The sequence below is a fragment of the Cynocephalus volans genome, chromosome 2 (genome assembly GCF_027409185.1).
Source record: "Cynocephalus volans isolate mCynVol1 chromosome 2, mCynVol1.pri, whole genome shotgun sequence".
Taxonomy (NCBI): Eukaryota; Metazoa; Chordata; class Mammalia; order Dermoptera; family Cynocephalidae; genus Cynocephalus; species Cynocephalus volans.
The window spans coordinates 59,310,673-59,332,770 of record NC_084461.1 but is presented as its reverse complement, the minus strand read 5'-3'; the positions used below and the strand labels follow the sequence as shown (position 1 = coordinate 59,332,770).

The following is a 22,098-nucleotide window of genomic DNA, read 5'->3' as shown; positions in this document are numbered from 1 at the left end:
GACTCCCTGTTCTCTGCGCTCTGGCCCAGGCTGCTGGGATGCACCGAGGCACTGCAGAGCGTGTGGTCGGTCTCTGCAGAGCTTCCCCTTCCCCTGCAGGATGTCTGCCTGCTTTGTGCGCACCAGCCTGGGCTTGGGATGGAGCCGGGTGGCAGCGGTGAAGCCTACCTGCTGCTGGCTTGCATGGCAGCAGCGTGGACCCTGTGGAGTTCCCGCCTCCCCTGCCGGAGGTCTCCCGGCTCTGTGTGCACTGGGCCGGGCTGGGCTGGGAATGAAGCCCGGTGGCGGGGGTGAAGCCTACCTATTGGATCAGGCAGTGGCGGCCTGCAGGGCGTGTGGTCTCTGCGGAGCTTCTGCCTCTCCCGCTGGACGTCTCCCTGTCTCGGCTGCCGGTTGATTCGCTTCTAGCTCCAGGGACGGCGGGTGGGGGTGGGGGTTCAGAAGCCGCTGTCACCGTTGCAGCACTGGGTGATGCACGCTGGCTCAGGCCTCCATGTTTCCACTTCTGCAGCTGCGGCTGGGACGCGGGCTGTGGCTCACCGGCAGGTCGCGCACGCGGGTTGGGGGAAGATTCTCGGTTCTCGGCAGGGTAAAGACACCCTTTCGAAGCTCTTCCTTTGCGCCGATTCTTCTACAGCTGCATCTGGCGCGAGCCTCAAGCTGCTTCTACTGGTGGCGGAAAAGCGGCAGGCAGCTCTCCTCTTCCGCCATCTTGACCTGGTTTCTACCTGGCAAGGCGGCTGTCTCCTGCCAGGACCTGGTTCTCAATCTGGAAGACAACTTGGCCTTCACCAGCTTCACCAGTGGCACGGTCAGGATCTGGGACAGTTTCTGAGGCTGGGAAGTCCAAAGTCCATCTGGTGGTGGCAACAGTGACCCAGAGGTCTCACATTGCAAGACGGTGGAAGCACAGAGAGCAGAGAGAGTCTACAGTTTGTTATTTCAATACACGCATATATGGTATAATGATCTAATCAGAATAGTTAGCATATCTATCACCTAAACATTTATCATTTCTTTGTGGCTGTAACATTCAAAGCCTCTTTTCTGGCTATCATGAAACAAACAATACAATATCATTAGCTATTGTCACCCTAGGGCACCAAAAATTATTCTTCCTGTCTAACTGTTGAGTTCCTATATTTCTTTCTTAACTCTTTCGGAACTCAATCTGTCATACTTTTATTTTCTAAAGCAGTCATATATCACAATCCACTTACTCTTACACATTCTTCACTGCACACTCATCTATTTTTAGCTCTTCACACAGCCTTGCATTCTGAAAACTCATACTATTTTTATTTTACCCTTTGATTTTCACAACCTTATGTTCTTGCCTTATTCCCTTATATTTCACAATATGCTAATTCCTCTAGTTTCAAAGAGAATATTCCCACTGATTACATTGCACAGCAAAACCATATAACAATAAACAACAAAATACACAAATCCATAATCACAGGACACGCAATGGACAAGCATAGATATGTTTCCAACTAAAACACATACATAAAACACACATACCATTCCCACTCAAACAAAACTCACCCCATATTCCCATTTGCAAACACCAAGTCAATCACACATTAAACCCTAACCCAATTTTAAACAACACATTATGAATTTATAAACACCAAGCATACTGCATTCACCACACAAAATTTTACTGCAATGTGTGCATAATACACATGCCAGATATATTCATGATACTTGATTATTTCGAGCAGTTAAATGATATTGGTGGGCTTCATTAACATTTGAAACAGGGACAATAACATAATGAAATTATGAATATTTAGTTTCTTCCAAAAAAAAATACCACTTGTTTTCTTTGAGATTGTGAAACTCTAGGATCTGGGATGCAGAGAGTGAAAGTGTGAAAAATGTAGAGGAAGGCAAACTGTACCAACACTCTTAACCAAAGCTGGTGGGAATGAGGAGACTTGAGGGCAAGATCAAGATATAAGAACAGCATATTGAAGTATACCAGTTCCCCGCCCAAGCAAGAGATAACTGTTCAGGACAAAATAAGTATTCCTGTGTGTGTGTGTATGTTTGGAGGAGGCAGTCGTATGTTGGAGAGAAAAATGGTAGGAGGAGAGCAGAATGGAAATTGCAGTTTTAGCTGTAAGCCTCTTGTCTCTGCATGGAACTCTGTATGTTCCTCAGGAATTTTGGTTCCTCAGTGTACAGAATTATACCCTGAGAACAAAGAACTAGATTGTGACACAGTCTAGGCTCCATATAAGTGGACTTTCAGAAGAAAAGTTTGGCAAAATAATGGAAGTCAATAGTTCTATCACTTCATGAATTCTGATACAATCAGGGACACAGCATTAGTGGATGGTATGCAGACTAATCCAAATGGAGGATGTCTAATCCAGACTCCAACACTCTGATGATACAAATGTTTTTCTGTACATGTGTGTGAGGGTTTTTAGCAGGATATAGATTTTATTTTCAAAGAACTCATAGGTCATGTCTGTTCTTAGAGCTAAGCACATAATTCAGAATATTTGTCAGTTGAACAAATGAATGAAAGACACCCACTAATCTTTATAACTGTTCTTTCATTTTCTGGGAATCTCAAACATACACAAAAATGACAAACAATCTGGGTACTCTTTGGAGGACAATAAACTGGTCCATGAGGCAAGAGATAGAAATTCTCAATCAGAATGTTTCTCTTGTGACTCCTCTTAACACATGCCTTCTTATGCTGGTAGGGAGAAAGGTAGAATGGTAAAGTCTAGGCAGATCAGCAGAGTAGGAATATGAGCATAGACAGAAATCCAGCAGAAAATCTCTGCTGAGACACTGATAGGAAAGTATACTTTGGACACAGTCATAATCTCCTCTCCTCCAAGCTGAAAAATTTGAAGGTGGAATAAAAATAAATGAGGATAAAATGTGAAGGTACAATGTATATTGAATGGAGGTTTCTGAAAAATAAAACAAAATAGACAGACATGATCAATGAAATAATGGTTGAGAACTTTTCAGAACGGTTAAAATTTTTAGAATTAGGAAATATCATAAGCTCACTGTGAGACAGGCACAGTAATCCACACCTAAGTTTGCTATACCAAAAATATGGAACACTAATAACAAAGACATTAAAACAACTACAAGGTAACATGAGAATATCTTCTAAAGAGTGATTTTTCACACAGTAAACTATTGAAAAACATTCAAAGAAACCTAATGACAACAGTAGGAAAAAGTGTGCTGACAATGAAGGACAGTCTCAATCATACACGAATAAGGATGAAATAAAATCATTTGAAGATAAAAACCATAGAAAGGTGTAAAAAACACTAATGGAAAGAACCTAATCAGAAAAATTAAACAGCACAGAAGAAGCATGACAGCCAGGAGCAATTGGTGAGCTAAAAAACTGGTATGTCTATAACTGAATATAAACAAGCATTCATGATTTAAGCACCAAAAAATAATAATCACTAACTCAGAACTGATAAAAGAGGTGTAATTTAAGTATTGGATGAAATGAACATGAGACAGTGAATGGAAGCTAAAGTATTCTCAGCTGCTCATTTTGCTCCAAGAAAGGGTAAAGCCATTGACTCAAATAAGCAACTCTGCACTCAGGAAAGTAGGGAAATTAGGTAAGTAGGGCCTACTCATAAGAAAGCCGCAACTCAATACAGAGTATGTGGTGATCCTTAATTTAAGATTGATGTGTTTACTTATTTGCTATTAAATGCTGTAACAAATCACCACCAAATGAGTAGCTTAAAACAACATGAACTTATTCTCTTACAGTGTTGGAGGTCAAAAGTCCAAAATATGTTTTATGTGGTTAAAATCATGGTATTGGTAGGGCTGGTTTCTTCTGGATGCTTCAGAACTTCCTTACCTCTTGCAGCTGTGGGGGCTTCTTGCACTCCTTGGTTTGCAGCCCCTTTCTCTCTTTACTTAAAACTATTGCTTCATGTCATATCTGTTTTCCTGCCTTTGGCCTACTTGCCCCCCTCTTATAAGTATTCTTGGGATTACATTTAAGACCCAGCCATATAATCCCAGATGATCTCCCCATCACAAGATTCTTATGTAGTCACATTCACAAAGTCCCCTTGGGCATATCAAGTAACATTCACAGGTTCTAGTGATTAAGATATGAATATCTTGCTGGGTGTGTGTGTGTGTGTGTTTGTGCCATTATTCAACTTTCCATAACTTTCAGGCAATATGTTAAACACAACAACATATGTATAGAGAGCTAAGCAAATATTAAAATGATATTAACTGCACTCAATGTGACATCATAGTTTTAACACACACACTACAAGCATCTTCATAAAGACAACATATGTACATTGTGTCCTTCCAGCCTCTGACACCTGGGTAATACTAAAAGTTATTAAGAAATTATATTTTGGAGATTTGGCTAGGAAATGGACTGTGGTCTCCATGAATGTTTGGTACATAATGAGTTATCAAGGTTGAACAAATGGGTAAAGTATAGTATATACGTCTTTATTTTCCATTTGATTTGACAGAAATCAGGCATATGCGGATGGATGATACACACCCTTGTCGTATTCCCCAGAAAGAGCAGAAAACCAGTTTTAGCACAAAGTTTTTTTCCTTCTTCTCCTCTGAGCCTGAGAATACTCATAAGTGGAGATGTCTAAACTGGAGGTAGGGTTGGAGAGTAGGGAAGGGAGATGGAAGCATGGCTGTGAGGTCTGGCTGAGATCTCCTCTCTACAACCTAATAGATGGGAGATTTAAGTTGATACAGCCCATGCCCAGACCATGGCAAAAATACAAGTTCTTCTACTTCTCCTTTGGGAGATGCTCATTACATCTACATAAAAAAAGTCTTGAGATTCAAGGGAATTCTTGAAAAGGACAAGTGTCCAAAAGTGCAAGGGTTTCAGAGCAGGGATGCATTTAAGAACACAGAACCCTTCTAGAATGACATTTCTTGTCAGAGAAACAGGGAAGACTCACTCAGTCTGAACCTCGGAAGTATAACACTGTAGGTCACAAGTGTGGGCAGGTCTCTGACAAAGAGAAAGGTGGAGACTGAAGTATCAAATGAGGAACCAGTGGATTCTATATTTGCCATCAAAAGGGGGTCAAAGCTCCCTAGCTCATGTCCCCTCATAAAGCAGAAGATTTGAAAAGGGACCTTAAACTCTGGCCTCTTACAACCTTCTATCTTCATAAACACACATGAATTTTTACCCGGTCATGCCCAATTATCCTCAACACCGTATGACCTCAGGCTTATCTCTGCAAACTCTCATCCCTTCATTCTCCTTTCCTTACTCCCATTGCTTTATACTCCCAGATATACTTGTAAACTCCTGTCCTCACACAGTAAGCCATCATGCCCTCATTTCTCAGCACATGTATTATATTCCTCAAATTTGCTTTCTTGTAACCTCATTTTTGCAATATCACAATCTCTAACTCACAGAAATAATTCACACTTGTAGAACGCTTGATTTCACATTAAAGCATGAAGCTATTGCAATCTTATACCCCCTTCTCAAACTCCTCTCTCTTCCCAATTCCTTAGTCCCTTCATATAATCACACTATCTAGGAGCTCACATGATCTCCCTTTATTCATATGTGACATAACCGTTTGTAACATTTCCATTGTCTCTTCAGCTCTCACAAAATTACTCGGATCCACACAGTCCCTTATATACCAAAAAACTATTATATAACTGCTTGTATTTAAATACCACATGACATGCAGTTCACATAACACAAGGAAGATGAAATACCTGTACATACAGAAATGCTGCGAGTCACCCAAACACATCACACTCATGCTACCTTCATTTACTATGACAATTTGACCCCCGTACTGACTACGTGATATTTTTTTTAAAACGTAGTAGATATACAGACATGTATATACGCCAGACTCTACTCACCAAACATGACACTCTAATTCTATGTAGAGCTTATACCACATGCACTAAACATCACCATCTCCACAATAACACACCAGACACTCTACAGCAAACTAAGAGGCAAATTAAATGTATTTTGAGAAGTAATAGTTTGGTTATAGACTTAATCAAGGTTTTTAAACAGAGGATGGAACATAATGTGTTTATGAGTTATTTGATCAGGAACTAGAATTTGCCTATTTATTTACTAAAGCTTGTGAATTCAAAGTTACAGGCCTTTCCCCTGGAAATATAAAGAAGAAGTAAATAATAAAACGAAATTTTCATATGTTTAAATCCATGGTGCAGGTAGAGTTGATTCAAAAAATACACAGATTAGGGAAAAAAGCAACTGCTCAAACTACTCTGAATATACTCATAATTGGGAAGGTTCAAAGATAGGCTTTGAATGAAGTGAGTAGAGATTAAAAAAAAAAACTTAGTCCGGGGCCCTGTCTGGGCAGAGAACACTAAGAAAGGTGACACCACTGGCCAAGCCAAGTGGTAGCTGTGCCAGTTAAGAAGTAAGCACCCGAGAAAAGAGCTGTGACCAACATTGGGAGGTACATTCTGGAGCTGCCCCAGAGATCCAAATGGAGTCTTCTGCTCAAGCTCAGAAGTAAAGAGTTATCACAAGGCACAGGTCCTGCAGAGCTCTAGCAACAGAGGCCAAAATAGCAGATATCTGGAAGAGGATACTGCAGGCAAGAAATGAAAGCCAGTGGGGTTTTTTTCCCTGCAAATTCTATTTGAGAAAGCAGCAGGACTTTCATAAGATAATCTCAGGTGACAAACTGAATCATTTTACCTACAACGTACAACAAAATTGTTCTTCGTGTAAACAGAAGTAGTAATAACATATAATATGTGCACCTTCCCATGTGCTGGACAAGATTGTGAGCCTCTGATTCACTGCACAGAACAAATGCACCACTCATGGGTGATCCAGCCCACCCAGACACATCATTCCAACAAATATTTTTGTATATCTAGATTTTGGAACTTTGAACAATAACTAGATTATAACCTTTGTGAGGATAAGTACCATGTGTGTTATTGTACATGGTACTTCTTGAATGTTTGTCGAATGCAAAAAAGTACCACATATCTGATTTTCCCTCTCTTTCCCAGGAATCATAGACTCAGATGAAAACACTCTACAGCCTGGACCCTCTGGGTTGACCCAGGCCCACAGCCAGACAGCAGAGGACTCAGACTCAAAATACTTATCCTCTGCCTCTTTTGAAGACAAGCTTGATTACAATGGTATGGGGGTAGAGAAGGTGGGAAGCTAAGAAGGAATCATGTAGAAAGGGGACAGAATAATGACCTAGAATTGGAGCTAAGCTCCTTGGCTCAGCAACCCCTTCTCTCAAGGACTTCCCAGAGTCTCTGTTTCCAATCAATGGGCAGAAATGTACCATGTTCTCTTTCTCCTTTGGAAAAGGCTCCTAAATGATACGGACGGGAAGATTAGAAACCCAAGTGAAATCAGAAGCATATTTCCAAAAGAGGAGTCTGGAGCAAGTCTGTGAACTCTTCATTTGAACACCTCTAGCATCAGGCCCCTTTTCTAGGGAGACTTCAAAAAATTTTTATCTTTGCATCTGTATATCTAACTATCTAACTACCATCTAACTATTTATATCTGCACCTCTCTCTCTATATATATATACCTTTCTATCAGTGTAGATATCAGTATAAATAAATAGATGCACATACATAATTCTTTACAAATTTGCACTTCATATCCCTTATTTGCATAATTACCCATGAAGAAAATTGAGCCAATAATGATAACAGCTAAACTTTAGTTACTGCATATTGCATTTTAGGCAAGGTTCATGGTTTCCAGTATTCTGTACACATCTCCAAAAATATCACATACAAGATATCCAATCCCACTGACATCCACCACACACACATTTTTAATAACTGTTATTCACTTTTATTTTGGATTTTTGAATGGGAAAGTCCCCTAAATTTCTGTGAAAGCAAGTCCCTTGGGCAGTCATGATGCCCTACACAATATATCCACTTAACATATCTTTTTGTCAATGTACAAAGACCCCAGATTATCTATATCTCAACATCATTTTCTGATTTTTAAACTTTATTCCACAGAATCCTGCAAGTCTCAAGAGAATGCTCCTGAGATAAGTGTGGTGGTCCCAGCCCAGGATCAGGAAGCAGGAGAAAATTCCGCTGCTTCTGAGCATTTATCCTGTGTCTCCTCGGCAAGTGAGCTCATTCTTGTTGATGAGGACTGTGAGGGAGAGGCAAAGGTGGGATCTGGGCTTGGGCAGGAGATGCCCTGAGCTGCTCAGCCCAACTCCTACTTCACTTTCCCCTTAAAAACAGGAAAGAGCTTTGGGGCAGAGAAACTAGGACTGAAGCCTCTGAGGAGGGACAAATACAGAGGGAATGTGCCTTCAAGAATAAGACAAAGGTCCTCGGCACAAACTTCCCACATGTGAACACTGGGACAGCTGTGGGTGAGACAGCAGGCAGGGCTGACAAGTGCACGGGAACTCAACCAGAACCTTCTGCCTCAGATTGGCACAGACTCAAGCTCACACACATACTCACACACACTTCTTCATACCGAGTATGGCCCGTTTCTCCTTTTACTTATTCTGTCAAATACACATCCCTTCACTCTCCATCTTTCTCATTCTCCAGTAGGGTTACAGAGGTACACCCTCAGCTCCTCATTCCTGCCCCCAATCATTCTCACACTCACCCCTTTATACGCTAATCCTATAAATACTTCACATTCCCTCACACAGACAACCTGTTTTAACTCCCCCATGCTAGACCAGGCTCTAGAAAACCCATATGCCCTGAACAGAAGGCACTTTCATGTAGTGCTTCTCACCCATGTCACTCTATCCACAAGGCCTTCAGCACCTCACAGAGCAGCACATCCTGACAGGAGCATGCACCACTCCTGCACTTGTCCACATGTCCTGTCACACCCCATGACACTTACACATGCTCATCACCATTCCCTCTTACCAGCACTGGAAACACTCCCCAGATATGTTCCAGAACATACACACAACTCCATGAGACACACCACACACTCGTTCTCTACATAGGTGCACTGAGTTCACACCTCAAATAGCATGTAGCACATGCAGAATTCTGAGATAGATGCATGCGCTTCTGTTCCCCATGTCCCTGCATGGGATATTCTCATGGCCATCTTAACTGCTGCAGATTTCACACATACTTATTGAAGTTTTCTTATGTTTAAAATTTTATTTCCTAGGAATCCATCAATTACCTCAAGATGTCTCCTGCCTTGGATCCTCTGAGATGTCTCAACCCCAGGATTTGGAGCAAAGGGAGACTTACTCCCCCTTACCACATATCTCTGTTCATTCCTACTTAACCAATATGCCCTTTATGTCCTCAGAACATAAGGAAAAGAAAAGGGCCATGAAAATTTACTACGTGCATGTCCCAACAAAAAGGGGTGTGGCTGTCTTGTCAGATACAGAGGAAGGACTGGAGCCCCCACAAAAGAAGACAAGAGTAGAAGAAATGACCTTTCCTGAGAATATCAGTACAAAAACCACCATCTCTGACACGTCTACAAAGGAACTCTTCACTGACAGTGAGTGCAGCGTGGACAGCAAAGCCCAAGAGGAAAGAAAGGAGGAGGCTGACAGCCCAGCAGAGCCTCCAGCTCCGGAGGAGAGTTCCAGGGCCAGGACACCGGAGATGCTGGACAGTGGCTTCAAGTGCATGGCCTGCTGCTGGTCCTACCCCAGTTTGGAGGTCCTGGAGGTGCACGTGGAGCACGGGGTCCATGAGGGCTGTAGCTGCCGCACCTGCCATCTTGCCTTAGCCCGGCTAAAGAACAAAAGGAACGGGAAAGGGAAGAAGAACGAAATCAAGACGACAACATCTGTGTGCAACAGGGAAGAACACATTGATGTGGAAACATCCTCATACACATCAACAGACTGATTTCAGCCCCTAAAAAAGAGGTGAAGCAGCCCAGACCCTACCGAGGGAGCTTCATCTTCCCTAAGCAGCCATATTACCCACTTTATTTTCCCATACCTACCTCCCAACGCACCGCCAATAAGATTAGAGAACCCCTTTTAACAATGTCCATGCTCTCCCCAGAAGGAAGGACAATGTGACAGGCCACACCATGCAGAAGAGCAAATGTTCTCTTATGAATTAAAGAACAATGAAGACCAGTGTGTCATCTTTCCCTCTAGAGTTGAGAAAGGGAGACTCACTGAAAACAAAAACTGCCATGGACTGTGCTACAGAAGAGGTTAAGGCCCCAGGAGTAGGAAAGAGCCTCAAAATACTTGGGATCCAGGGTCCTGAAAAAAGTTGGGATCAGTAGCAGGGAAATTGACCAGAGATACCTCCCAAGGTTCAGTAATCACTGTGGTGAAGAATTTCCTTCAGAGGAACATACACATGGATGTGAAACACTTGACTGATGACAATGTAAGGAGAATGGGTCTTATCCATGCCTTACAACAAGAAAGGAGAAAAGGCCTGTGCAGCAGTTCAGCAGAGCAGAGGAGGCTGGCCCCACCATTACTGGATAAAACAAAGTTCACAAGACTCACAGAACCTCCAGGTTTATTCCCTGGCCTGAATCCCTTCCAAGAGGCACAGGACAAGGCAGAGACAAGCCTCTGTCCCAAGGATGGATTGAAGTGCAGGCCAATCATGGTTCTGCCCTTTCCCTGGAAGTGACTGAGATATCTCTGTCAATTTCATAATTTTCCTGTTTAGGAGAAGATTGCTGAAGAGTTGCAAATGAGTCCACAAGGAGTGGAATTCTTTTTTATTTTTTCCCTTGGGAAAAAATTTACATGGTATACTAAGAACCAGGAGTGAAGGCTGTTTCCTCAAAGGTGTCAAGTATTACTGGAGAAGGAGAGAAATAGGGGCTACTCTTCTGTCATGGACCATTGTTGGCAACTTTTGACGTGATTTGCTTCCTGGAGGATACCCGTGTACTTTTAAGAAATTTCACAGTTCTCACATCTTATTATTTCTCTTGGTTACAGCATCAAATGTCTTGTTCTAAGTGACAGCAGAGAGGAGTTAAACATAGACAAAGCTGTAGAGTTTGCAAAGCATGGTTTATACTACAGTAAATGAAAGTATATCTTGTTTAGAGGTGCTGCTGTGTCCCTGCACCATTTTTATTTTTCTTTCCTGCCTTTGGAAAAAGAAAGCTGCCAGAGGAATTTTTTGGTTCATCTAAATATTCAAAAAAAAAAAAAAAAAAAAAAGAATTCCACTCCTTGTGGACCATTTGAAGCTCCTCAGCAATCTTCTTCTAAGCATGAAAATTATGAAATGGACAGAGATATCTCAGTCACTTCCAGGGAAAGGGCAGAACCATGACTGGCCTGCACTTCAACCCATCCTTGGGACAGAGGCTTGTCTCTGCCTTGTCCTGTGCCTCTTGGAAGGGAGACAGGCCAGGTCCTTGCTCCTCACACCAGCTGGATATGTGGAATCTGGTGAAAATGTAATGAATACAACTTATGTTTTCTCCAGGAAAAATCACAAAAGGCCCATTGCTCAACTTTCATGTCCTGAAAAAGTGACACCTCCTGTTCACTGATGTCCAGTCCACTTTGAATTCAGGCCAGTGGTGGAAACAGCCACCTGGAGCTGGTGAGTCTGCCCTACTGCCTGTTATTTGCTATGGCTTCAGAGGACTCTTTGCTTCTATATGACACCCAGCAGCCTTTCCCTTTCCGTTACATGTCTAATATACACCGCCACACCCTGAGTGATATTTCATGGCCTAACAACAGGGCCTTCCTGGCCATTTCATCCATGGATGGCTATTGTTCATTTGTGACATTTGAGAAAGATGAACTTGGAATTCCTTTGAAAGAGAAGCCAGTTTTGAGCATGAGAACTCCTGAGACAGCAAAGAGAACCAAGACTCAAAACGCACCAGAGGTCTTCGCTGGCACCCAGACCAATAGAGGGAAACCCCACCAGCAGAATACAAGAACCCAGCAGTCCCTGCACAACTCCTCCTCTAGCCAAACAATTCCCAGCAGCAATCAAGGACACTCACTCAGTCACTCCTGGTGTCAAAAACTCCTTGACAGGGCCAACAGAGGAGAAGACCCTGTAGCCCAGTAGTCAAAACACAAAAGCCCACCCATCCTGCAGGTTTACTCTGAACACATTGTAAGCCTGGAATAAGACAATGCCCCAGAGAATAAACTTAATACCCTTAAAGACAGATATTTCACCAAATTCTGTACCACTCAGCATAATTCCCAACCCATCCACAGAAGAAATTCAGTCAGAGATGTCTGGAGACCCTCAGGTCAGTCCTCCAGAGCTGAAACAGCCCAGAATTGGTGAAAACAATGGAAGTGCCCAAAGTCTAGACCCTTCATGGGACCTCAACAGCTTCTTGAAGGCCTGCCAGGTCTCGGAGCCCCCCATGAGCAGGGGGAGAGCTGAGACCAAAGGCAGATGCCCAAGGCCAGTTGCATCCCACACAACAGAACAGACATTGTAAATTGACTTGTGTAACAGAAGATACACATGTACTGACTTTTCTCCAGAAATATGTATACTCTTATATTCAGTATCCATCTTAACTTGGGATATGAACATTTTAATAGACTAAATCATCTTTTTGATGAGTTTCTGAAACTGGAGCAGTTCAACATTATCTAATGTGAAAATCAGTAACTCCTTCCTTGAACTACTCATGAAAGTACAGACTCTATATGGGTGGATTCCTTTGAAAGTTAGGATTAGTAACCCCATTTAGGGGTACTTTATCTAAATTGGAGTTTGGAATTTGAAGAAAAAATATATCGTGGGTATTATTTGAAAATTTCACAAATGTACTGTTTAAAAATAGGTTTGCCCTTGATGTATGAAGAACTTAAATGCATACATATGCACGCTCAGGCACATTGATAACGTCCTTTCACAACCAAACAAAACAAGCTCTTGTGGGATAACCTGCTGTGTCTTCAAATCCACTGAAAATGTAAACACCTAATGAGATTTAAATGTTATTAGCAGGTCATATTATCTCAATGAAAAGCCCATGAAAAGTAGTTTAATTTCCTTTTATGTGACAAAGTTACCCTCAATAGTATAATAGAAGTAGGTACCTACCTTTTTTTGCAGAAAAAATAATATGAATGTAATAAAATCTAGTCAGAAATGCAGACCTTAACTTTAAGTCACAGAGATGATGCCTTTCACCAGCAGCCACTAGAATAATGGCACCTGAGCATATATCATCAGTCACACAGTCAATACCAGAAAGGAATTTCTCTATTTGTTAAGCCCCTTCTGAAATTTCTAAAGAATAACATAACACAAAGTACAAGAATATATAATTTTCTATCAATGTATATAACCCCACTTTACTAAAATATACTTGAGCATTTTTCTCATATAATGAAGTTTATGATTGTTAAAATAGATTTTGTTATTACTGAATGAACCCACTATTTTCTGATATCCTCTTTATTTCAAAGTCACAAAAAAGATGAATATTTAGATGAGCAAATAGCTAACATAATATATTAAGTGAATTAATCCAGGCACAGAAAGACAAATACCACATGATCTCTCTCATATGTAGAATCTAAAAAAGTTGATCTCATAGAATAGAAAGTAGAATGGTAGTTACCAGAGGCTGAGACCATTAGGGGAAGTGGGCTGGGGAGACATCAGGCAAACGATAAAAAATTACAGTTAGGTACAAGAAATAAGTTCAAGAGATTTATTGTATCATATAGTGACTACAGTATAGTAATGGCAATATATTGTATTCTTGAAAAAAATGTCAAGAGTGGATGTTAAATGTTTTCACCACAAAAATAACTATGTGAAGTAATGCATATGTTAATTAGCTATATTTAACCATTTCACAATGTATATATACTTCAAAACACCATATTGTACAAAATAAGTACATGTAATTGTATCTGTCAATTAACAATTTTTTAATCTGAAAACAAAATTGGATACTGACATTATGTGTAAAGGGGTCTTTCTTCCAATAGAATGTCTCATCCATATCTTTGGATAACATGTATACTGTTAATGCATGATAATTGTTAGTGTGGTAAAACTGAAGTTTCTTTGTGCAGTTTTAAGTATGTTTACCTTTTGTTTTGCTCCAGTATAAAATAAAAAGAAAAAATGTTTACATTTTCTTTCCATTATAGAAATGCATAATTCAAACTCCTTTATTTTCATTTCTGCTATTAATCCTCATATCTGGTATCAGTTAAACAACAGTAGGTCTCTGGTCTTTAACTCTGACTTACAGATTAGAAATCCGATAGCTCATTCTTTTCCAGTTCTATGTTTATGGAAGGGAAAGAAAACTATTCAACTTTCCCCAACATTTTAGTAGTCTTTACCCTTCTTTCCACTAAAATGTCACATTTTACCTGATGTTTAATTAAATTAACTGTTGCGTAGTTCCATAACTCAGATGATCAGAGTGCTGATGTAACAGTCCTTCCCAGAGCAGGCATATAAAAATCTTCAGGACATAAACATCTTCACAAAGAAACACAAAAAGATAAAATGCACTGGGCTTCATTAACTTTATATGTCAAGGAAAGCAAAATATATAACAGGAGTTTAAAGTTTGTTTTAGCAGGTAACCTGTCAGCTATGTAAATGTCAGTGACTACAGTTAGTGTGTAATCTATTTGCCCTTCAAATCAAAATGCAAAAGTGCTACCTTGATGTGACATCGCTAATAAAATGGCACTGTTATTCATTCAGAAATTTGGTTGACCACTTGCACATTTTTGGTAACAAGTTGTTGGTAAGTTGTTAGCTAAAACCTAGCCCACAGGAGTGCTGCTAGATACGTGTAAAATCACTGCACACAGTTTGATATTGTGGCTTTAGGCAATGATGCAGGAAAATGAAGGCAGCCAGTGTGTCTTGATATTTCTCCTAGAACACAGAAAACCTCATCAACATTGTGGCTTCACTTGTACTGTGAGTATCATGCAACTTCCCAGGCTTCCACTCTTCACCAGGAATCTAAGGATTGATACTCGTGTTCATTTTGGCTTGAGATAAGATCCAACAAGAAGTGTTGAACCTGAAGATTTTATGGGAATCAAGAGCCCTGTGCAGCATTTTTAGTCACCACTCCACTCATTATATTCTCGTGACTTCTGAGTTTCTCTTCTCTTCAGTTTACTTAATGTGGGAACATAATTTAGTTTCTCAAAAGCATTGAGCCTGTTATCCATGCTTCCCAGTCTCTGGATTTAGTTGCACAGAATGTAAATGCAAAAGGGCTTAGTCCTGGCTTAGGCTCTTCCATTAACTTGTGTCACTTTGACCAGGTCTCTTAAACCTGTGGCAGCTAGTGGGGACATAGAAAAGCAATGTAAGTCTTCTTGATTCTCTTGCCTGAAGAATAGACTAATCAGTGCTTATAGTTTTTGTGTTTTCCTTTTGCTTAGCATTTTAATGAAATGGAATAAAAAGGAACACTCTTGGTTTTACCATATACTAGAAACAATGAATTTTACTTTTGATCCAGTATTTTAGGGCAGCATTTATTATAGCTATCATAAAGCTCCTCGCTTTCATGAGACTACAGGCAAATGGTAATGTGCTCAAGATAAATTAGTATTTCTGCTTTCACCTCTCTAGGATTTAGAAATTTTATCTTTCATATCAGTCTGTTTCCCAGCCAAAAGCAGTGCACTTTAAAGGGGCTAATTGACATGAATTTAATAGGAGATTTTTTTTTTTTAAGTTAATGAAAACCAAAGGGGAAGGTTGAATAAGCCTTGGTCTAACACTAGTGGGAAGTTGCTCCTCTCCATGGGTTTGAAGGGGCTGTAGGGGAGAGCTATGAAGCAGTTATCCAAGATTTGTGGCCTTTGGTAGGATAACACCTCCACTGGCAACTAGCTGCCTCAGCACAAAGGCAGCTGAGGGAGTAAGTACCCCACCCACTTTTTCTTCCCACACTGATCTCTGGCTAGAAACTCATTTTTCAAATATAACCAAAGCTAAAGGATAAAAGGTCTCCTTGTTGTGGTTCATAGGTAACAACTTCCTGAGACACACATTAAGGTAGAGAATGTTGGAAAGGGGACAAATGGGGAATAACATCTGTAAATTGAAGGTTTTAGACCTGAAGATCTCAAAGTTCCTTTCTGCTCTACAATTCTGTCTTTCTCTTATATGCAGCTGTTTGTCACATTTCATGTATATTTATGCAGTCAATTATATGGCCTGATATTAGTATAATAATTATAATTTATCATTTTATAATCCTTTATTTAAAAGACATTTTGGAATTCTGATTATGATTTGCATTTTTCTTTTCAGAACTGATAAGTCCTGACGTAAATAGGAGTACCACATGCATATCTTGAACTCTAGGCAAAAGCTAATACAGTACATTTAAATTTAAGATTTTTCAAGCTTTTCTTTTATAGCCAGATAATAAACTGAGTATCTGTTTGGTTCTCTCATAGAATTGTGAAGACTGACGTCTTGTTATTTCCTTTGTTTCTATAAATCTGTAGATTGGAGTAAGGCAGGGCCTGAGTTCAAATTCTGAGAATCCAACAATCTACAAAAATATAGTCAACTTATCTTTGACAATGACCTTAACAGACATCTCACCAAAGAAAATATACAGATAAAAAATATGCATTCAAATAGATGCTCCACATCATATGTCATCAGGAAAATACAAATTAAAGTATTAATGAGATACTACTACATATCTATTATAATGTTCAAAATTCAGAACACTGACAACACTGAATGCTGGTGAGGAAGTGGCAAAACAGGAACTCTCATTGATTACTGGTGGGAATCCAAAATGGTACATCCACTTTGGAAGACAATTTGGCAGTTCCCTACAAACTAAACATGCTCATCATACAATCTAGTAATTGTGCCCCTTGTTATTTACCCAAAGGAGTAGAAAACTTGATTTCACACAAAAACCTGCACAAGAATGTTTATAGCAACTTTGTTCATGATTGACAAAACTTGGGAGCAAACAAGATGTTCTTCAGTAGGTGGTTGGATAAATAAACTGTGGTCCATCCAGACAACAGAATACTATTCAGCATACTACTAAGTGAAAGAAACCAGCTTGAAAGATTACATCCTGTTATGGTTCCAACAATATGACAGTCTGAAAAAGGCAAAACTATGGAGACAGTAAAAAGATCCATAATTCCCAGAAGTTAGGGGAGAGGTAGGAATGAATACGTGGAGCACAAGAAATTTTAGGGCAGGGAAATTACTCTGTGTGATACTATAATGATGAACATGTGTCATTATACATTTGTCCAAACCCAGAGAATGTACATCGGGAGTAAACCCTAATGTAACCTATGGACTCTGGATGATAACATTGTCAATGTAAGCTCATCAATTGCAACAAATGTTCAACTCTGATGGGGGATGTTGATTTTGGGGGAGGCTGTGCATGTGTGGGGGAAGGAGGCATATGAGAAATCTCTGTACCCTCTGCTCAATTTTGCTGATTCTAAAACTAATTTAAAAAGTAAAATCTATTAAAAAAATCAAAGAAAATTTGATTGTTATACATTTATAGGTGGTCTGGATGTCTGCAGGATTCTTGGTAAAATGAAAGTTCAACAACATAATTTTACGAGTAGTAAAATATCTATAGAAGTTACTCTATGCCTCATAATTTATTAAGGTTTAAGTACATTGAATCATTATGCAAACTTCATGGAGTAAATCACCTTATTTTCTTTAATATCAAAAAGTATTTTTGTATTATAGCATTCAGTATTTTTCTCTTCATTTTTGCTATCTTCTATCCTTTAAATACACGTATTATCTCTGGTAGGTCTGTTGTTTTCTTTCTCAGCTTATATGTCTGTCTAACCACTGTCTCCTTATGATCCATGCATTTTGTAAATATGGTATTGCCCAAACTATATTCTGATTTACAGTTTTCATAGAGATGTTAATGTTTGTTATATGAGGTTACTTCAAAAAGTTCATGAAAAGATTAGTATTATTTTTCAATTCTATTTTTCCATGAACTTTTTGAAGTATCCTCATACACATGAATTTTATCTATATCAGGAAGATTAGAAAATTGCATATTCCCATATTTAAAGCTTTTACTAATCTTGTAATTTAAAATAACTTATTTCATTAAGCACAAATTCTCAAACTTGTTTCACACTCATCACACACATACATAAGCATGTACACATATATGTACTTTCTCTACAATGGGATAACTTACCTGGGGTGATATTACTGTGCGTGTATTTTCAGTCTACTCTTTCTGTCACTGATTTGTTTATCTTCAATATTGATTTTGTTCTGCTGATTATAAGGTTTAACCACTGTGATGATGCTTTTTCTTCCTAATAATTTTCTTCATTAGGTAACTCTTTTATATTCAGTTTTCCTATTACCTAATAGTTCAGGTTTCATATTTTCTTTAATTAAATATGACAGGTGGTAGAATAGTGCAGATTGTTTTAAATTTCTTTTAATTGCTGGATTAACCCCTCTTCCAAAGCATGTTTAAAATCTTTCTTTTGCAAGATTCTTTTCTTTTCCTCCTTCTCCTCCTTTGTCCTTTTCTGCTGTTTTTCCTTTTCTAAAAAATTATTCCATAGTTCTCATTTATTTTTATTTTTTATTTTTTATTTTTTTTTAAAGATGACCGGTAAGGGGATCTTAACCCTTGGCTTGGTGTTGTCAGCACCACGCTCAGCCAGTGAGCGAACCGACCATCCCTATATAGGACCCGAACCTGTGGCCTTGGTGTTATCAGCACCGCACTCTCCCGAGTGAGCCACCAGCTGGCCCCCCATTTATTTTGTTTTTACTCATTTTTGATTAGAAGCCAGGGATAACGTATTTGTCTGGAAATCATATATATGGACCATTCTCGACAATCCTCCTGTTTACCTGAATCCTGTTGGACTCTGTGCCTAAGAACTTTAACAAAGGATGTCTGTTGTACAGTCATTGTTCAGACATTCAGCTACCTGTGAGGGGAGGAAAGAACTTATGGACATGGTTAATGGTAGTCTGTAAGTACTTAAATATATTGGAATCTTCATGCCATTACAAACTAATTACTCTACCAGTTTTAACTAATGCCCTTGCTGCCATTATTTCCAATTCAGAAATTCCAGCAAAATCATAGTCCAATGAAGACATGGTGGAAATTACAGAAAAAGAGATGTAGAGTTGATATTTCAGCAGATGTCCAAACAAATATTTCAGTGGACAGAGTTAAGCAGGTGGAAGACTTTACTCAAGGCAATTGCAATAGAGAGCCCAGAACACAGTCTACCTTATCTTCAACTGAAAGAAAGGGCTGGAGAGTTTTTGAATGCTAGGTCGGATAAGGAAAATGTGGTATATTTACACAATGGAATACCGTTGTGCCATAAAAAAGAATGAAATACTGCCAACTTAGAGAAAATCATGTTCAGTGAAATAAGCCAGGCACAGAAACAGAAATACTGCATGTCCTTACTCATAAGTGGGAGTTAAACAATTAACAAATAAATTGAAAAGAAAGGAAGAAAGAAAGAAACAGCAATCATAATAATTGAACTTTCAAAGGGAGAGAACAGAACTAAGGTTACCAGAGGTGGGAGAGGGGAATGGTGAGAGCAAGGGAGGAAATGGTACAGGGCCATGACAAACTATTACATTGTATGTTGTCGAACGGACTAATTATCTTGATTTGGGTCTCACGTATTGCACACAGGTATTGATATTCAACTCTACCCCTACTGATATGTACAATCAACTATGTTACAATAAAAATTTTTTTAAATTAAAAAAAAAGCTAGGTTGGAGAGATCATAGGCCATCTCTTTTTGATAACTGGTTTTACCCAAAGGAAAAGTAAGTTTTCTCATATTTTCATGACAGGAGGTTATTTTTCAACTTGGAGCAAGGCATTCTGCAGAAGTTAGGCTATTACCCTTCCACAGATACTGGGAGGTAGGAATGGTGTTGATGGAGTTTGGATGTGTTGTCCCCTCCAAAACTCATGTGGAAATTTGATCTCCAATGTGGCAGTGTTGGAAACTGATTGAGCCCTGGGGGCAGATCCCTCATGAATGGATGAATGCTCTCCTTGGGGGAAGAGGGGTAGTGAGTGAGTTCTCGCTCTATTAGTTCCCATGAGAGCTGGTTGTTTAAAAAGACCCTGGCACCTCCCCGCTCTTTCTCTCTTGCTTCCTCTCGCCATGTGATTTGCTTGTACCCGCCGGCTCCCTGCCACTTTCCACCATGAGTAGAAGCAGCCTGAGGCCCATGCCAGATGCAGCTGTCCCAGAATCGTAAGCCAAATAAACCTCTCTTCTTTATAAATAACACAGTCTCAGGTAATTCTGTTATAGCAACACAAAACGGACTAATACAGGTGTCTTCCTCCATGATTGCATTTTAAAGAGATGGCTCCCAGGTCCTTGAGAAAGACATTACTGGATTGTAAAACTGGCAAGAACCCTCTAGAAAAACAATAGTAAATCTTTTCACTGCCTTTTTAGGTGTAACTTTTTTAAGTAAATGCTATAAGAAAAGGGAGATCGGGGACCTAAAGTCAGGAGTATGCTTGTCTACAGTTTCGCCAAGTGGAGGGGAACATCTTGGGGCCATCTTGGGCACAGAATATAACCAGACAATGGGTGTAAATTTTTCTGAACATTTTCACAATGGTAAGCTTGAAGTATATGCATTGCTGGATATACAGATTGGTAGGAGAACAAGTTTTCTCAGATACTGAACTAAACCAGTTATTCTGTTTCCAAAAGAGACTGTTAACAGAAAAGCAGAGCAAGAATGGACAAAATTTTCTGCCGCTACTTTGAAACTGCTCTCTGAAAAAAATTTTTAAAACTTGTAAGAACCATCATAATCCTAAAATTCCCACCAAAACAAGAACTTGTCAGGTACTAATACTTAATACCTTTATAGTTTAAGTTAGGTAATAATGTATATACACTGGAAAGATAATATAAAAAGATATATATAGATATATAAATGTATAAATGATTTTTCTGTTATTTACTCTAGTTTTCTAATTTCCCCATGCCTAATTGGATGGTAGTTACAAATGAGGCTACATTTCATGGCTCATTACATCTCCTTTATCAGCTCTCTCCAGACTAAACACTGTTGAGAATGCTCAGAGTCACTTCGAATATGCTCTGTACAAGTCTGGTGGGTCATCTCGTGACATATTTTTACACAACTTCTGCCACTGAGCTCTACTCTCAGCAGCTGGATTTCACAGTGTATGCAATGCTGCACAGCATCTGCTGGGTGCCATTGCTATTTCCCGCAAACACTGTAGTCCTAACCAGGACCTTTGATAATAGTGCACCAGTGTTCTCAAGATGATGTTTCTGATGAACTGGAATTTGTGATTCTCTTTCCATTTTTGTATAAAATTATTTTAGAAACAAGAAACTTTTGCTGTATGTGCTGTTTGTGTGTTACAGAGTTGTGAGGTAACATTTTCCGTATTTATTATGTGTCACTTTATAACCATGGACCAACTACTTGATAACTGTGAATCTGTTTCCTCGCCAGTGAAGTGCAGCTAGTAATAACTTCTTGAAAGGGTCATTGCAATAATTGGATAGCATAATAATTATGAGCCTGTTTGATGTTGTGCCTAAGACAAAGTGAGCACTTACAGTATTGATTATATTCCTCTTTTACTCTAACTCTCAAAAACTGAGGCTGGATCTTTGCGAATTAGACTCATGTCAAATAAACTTAATAAAACTGGTAAAATGTAAATAAAAATAACCTTATCAAATTTGGATTTTTCCCTCTTCTTCAGCCCCTCCCATACTTAAATTTTGAATAAAACATTTACCTCTCTCTGTCTTGTATTATAGTTTTTATCATCTTATCTCACGTCTCCCATTATATTATGAAATTTATGATGATCATAAATACATCAAGATCATTCCTATGTTCTGAAGACTCCCTTTGTACAGACTTTGCCCAAAGTATATGCTTAATACATAATTTTTGTGTTTTTAAATTGTGAATTTAGCCTTTTTGATTTACATAGTTTTATCCCAATAATATGTTTTTTGAAAACAATAAAAGTATGCCTTATTTTAACAACAT

At 39.3% G+C, this 22,098-nt stretch overlaps 1 protein-coding gene and 1 pseudogene across 1 annotated transcript; both read left to right on the top strand.

Annotated features, from left to right (window-relative positions):
- The first annotated feature begins 471 nt into the window (after positions 1 to 471).
- LOC134370504 (protein FAM170A-like) lies at positions 472 to 9,912 on the top strand. The gene is made up of 4 exons (XM_063087599.1): positions 472 to 559; positions 7,066 to 7,200; positions 8,059 to 8,175; positions 9,209 to 9,912. The coding sequence occupies exons 1-4, from the start codon at positions 472 to 474 to the stop codon at positions 9,910 to 9,912; spliced, it is 1,044 nt and encodes a 347-aa protein (XP_062943669.1).
- A 1,354-nt stretch (positions 9,913 to 11,266) lies between these two features.
- Positions 11,267 to 12,475, top strand: LOC134370503 (chromatin assembly factor 1 subunit B-like; annotated as a pseudogene).
- Positions 12,476 to 22,098: the final 9,623 nt, after the last annotated feature.

Excerpts from the sequence above, each read along its gene's own strand:
- LOC134370504 (XM_063087599.1), top strand. The coding sequence starts at position 472 with ATGCACGCTGGCTCAGGCCTCCATGTTTCCACTTCTGCAGCTGCGGCT. Across the intron at positions 7,201-8,058 it reads AGACAAGCTTGATTACAATG|AATCCTGCAAGTCTCAAGAG; the intron begins GTATGGGGGTAG and ends TTTATTCCACAG. Across the intron at positions 8,176-9,208 it reads ATCCTGTGTCTCCTCGGCAA|GAATCCATCAATTACCTCAA; the intron begins GTGAGCTCATTC and ends TTTATTTCCTAG.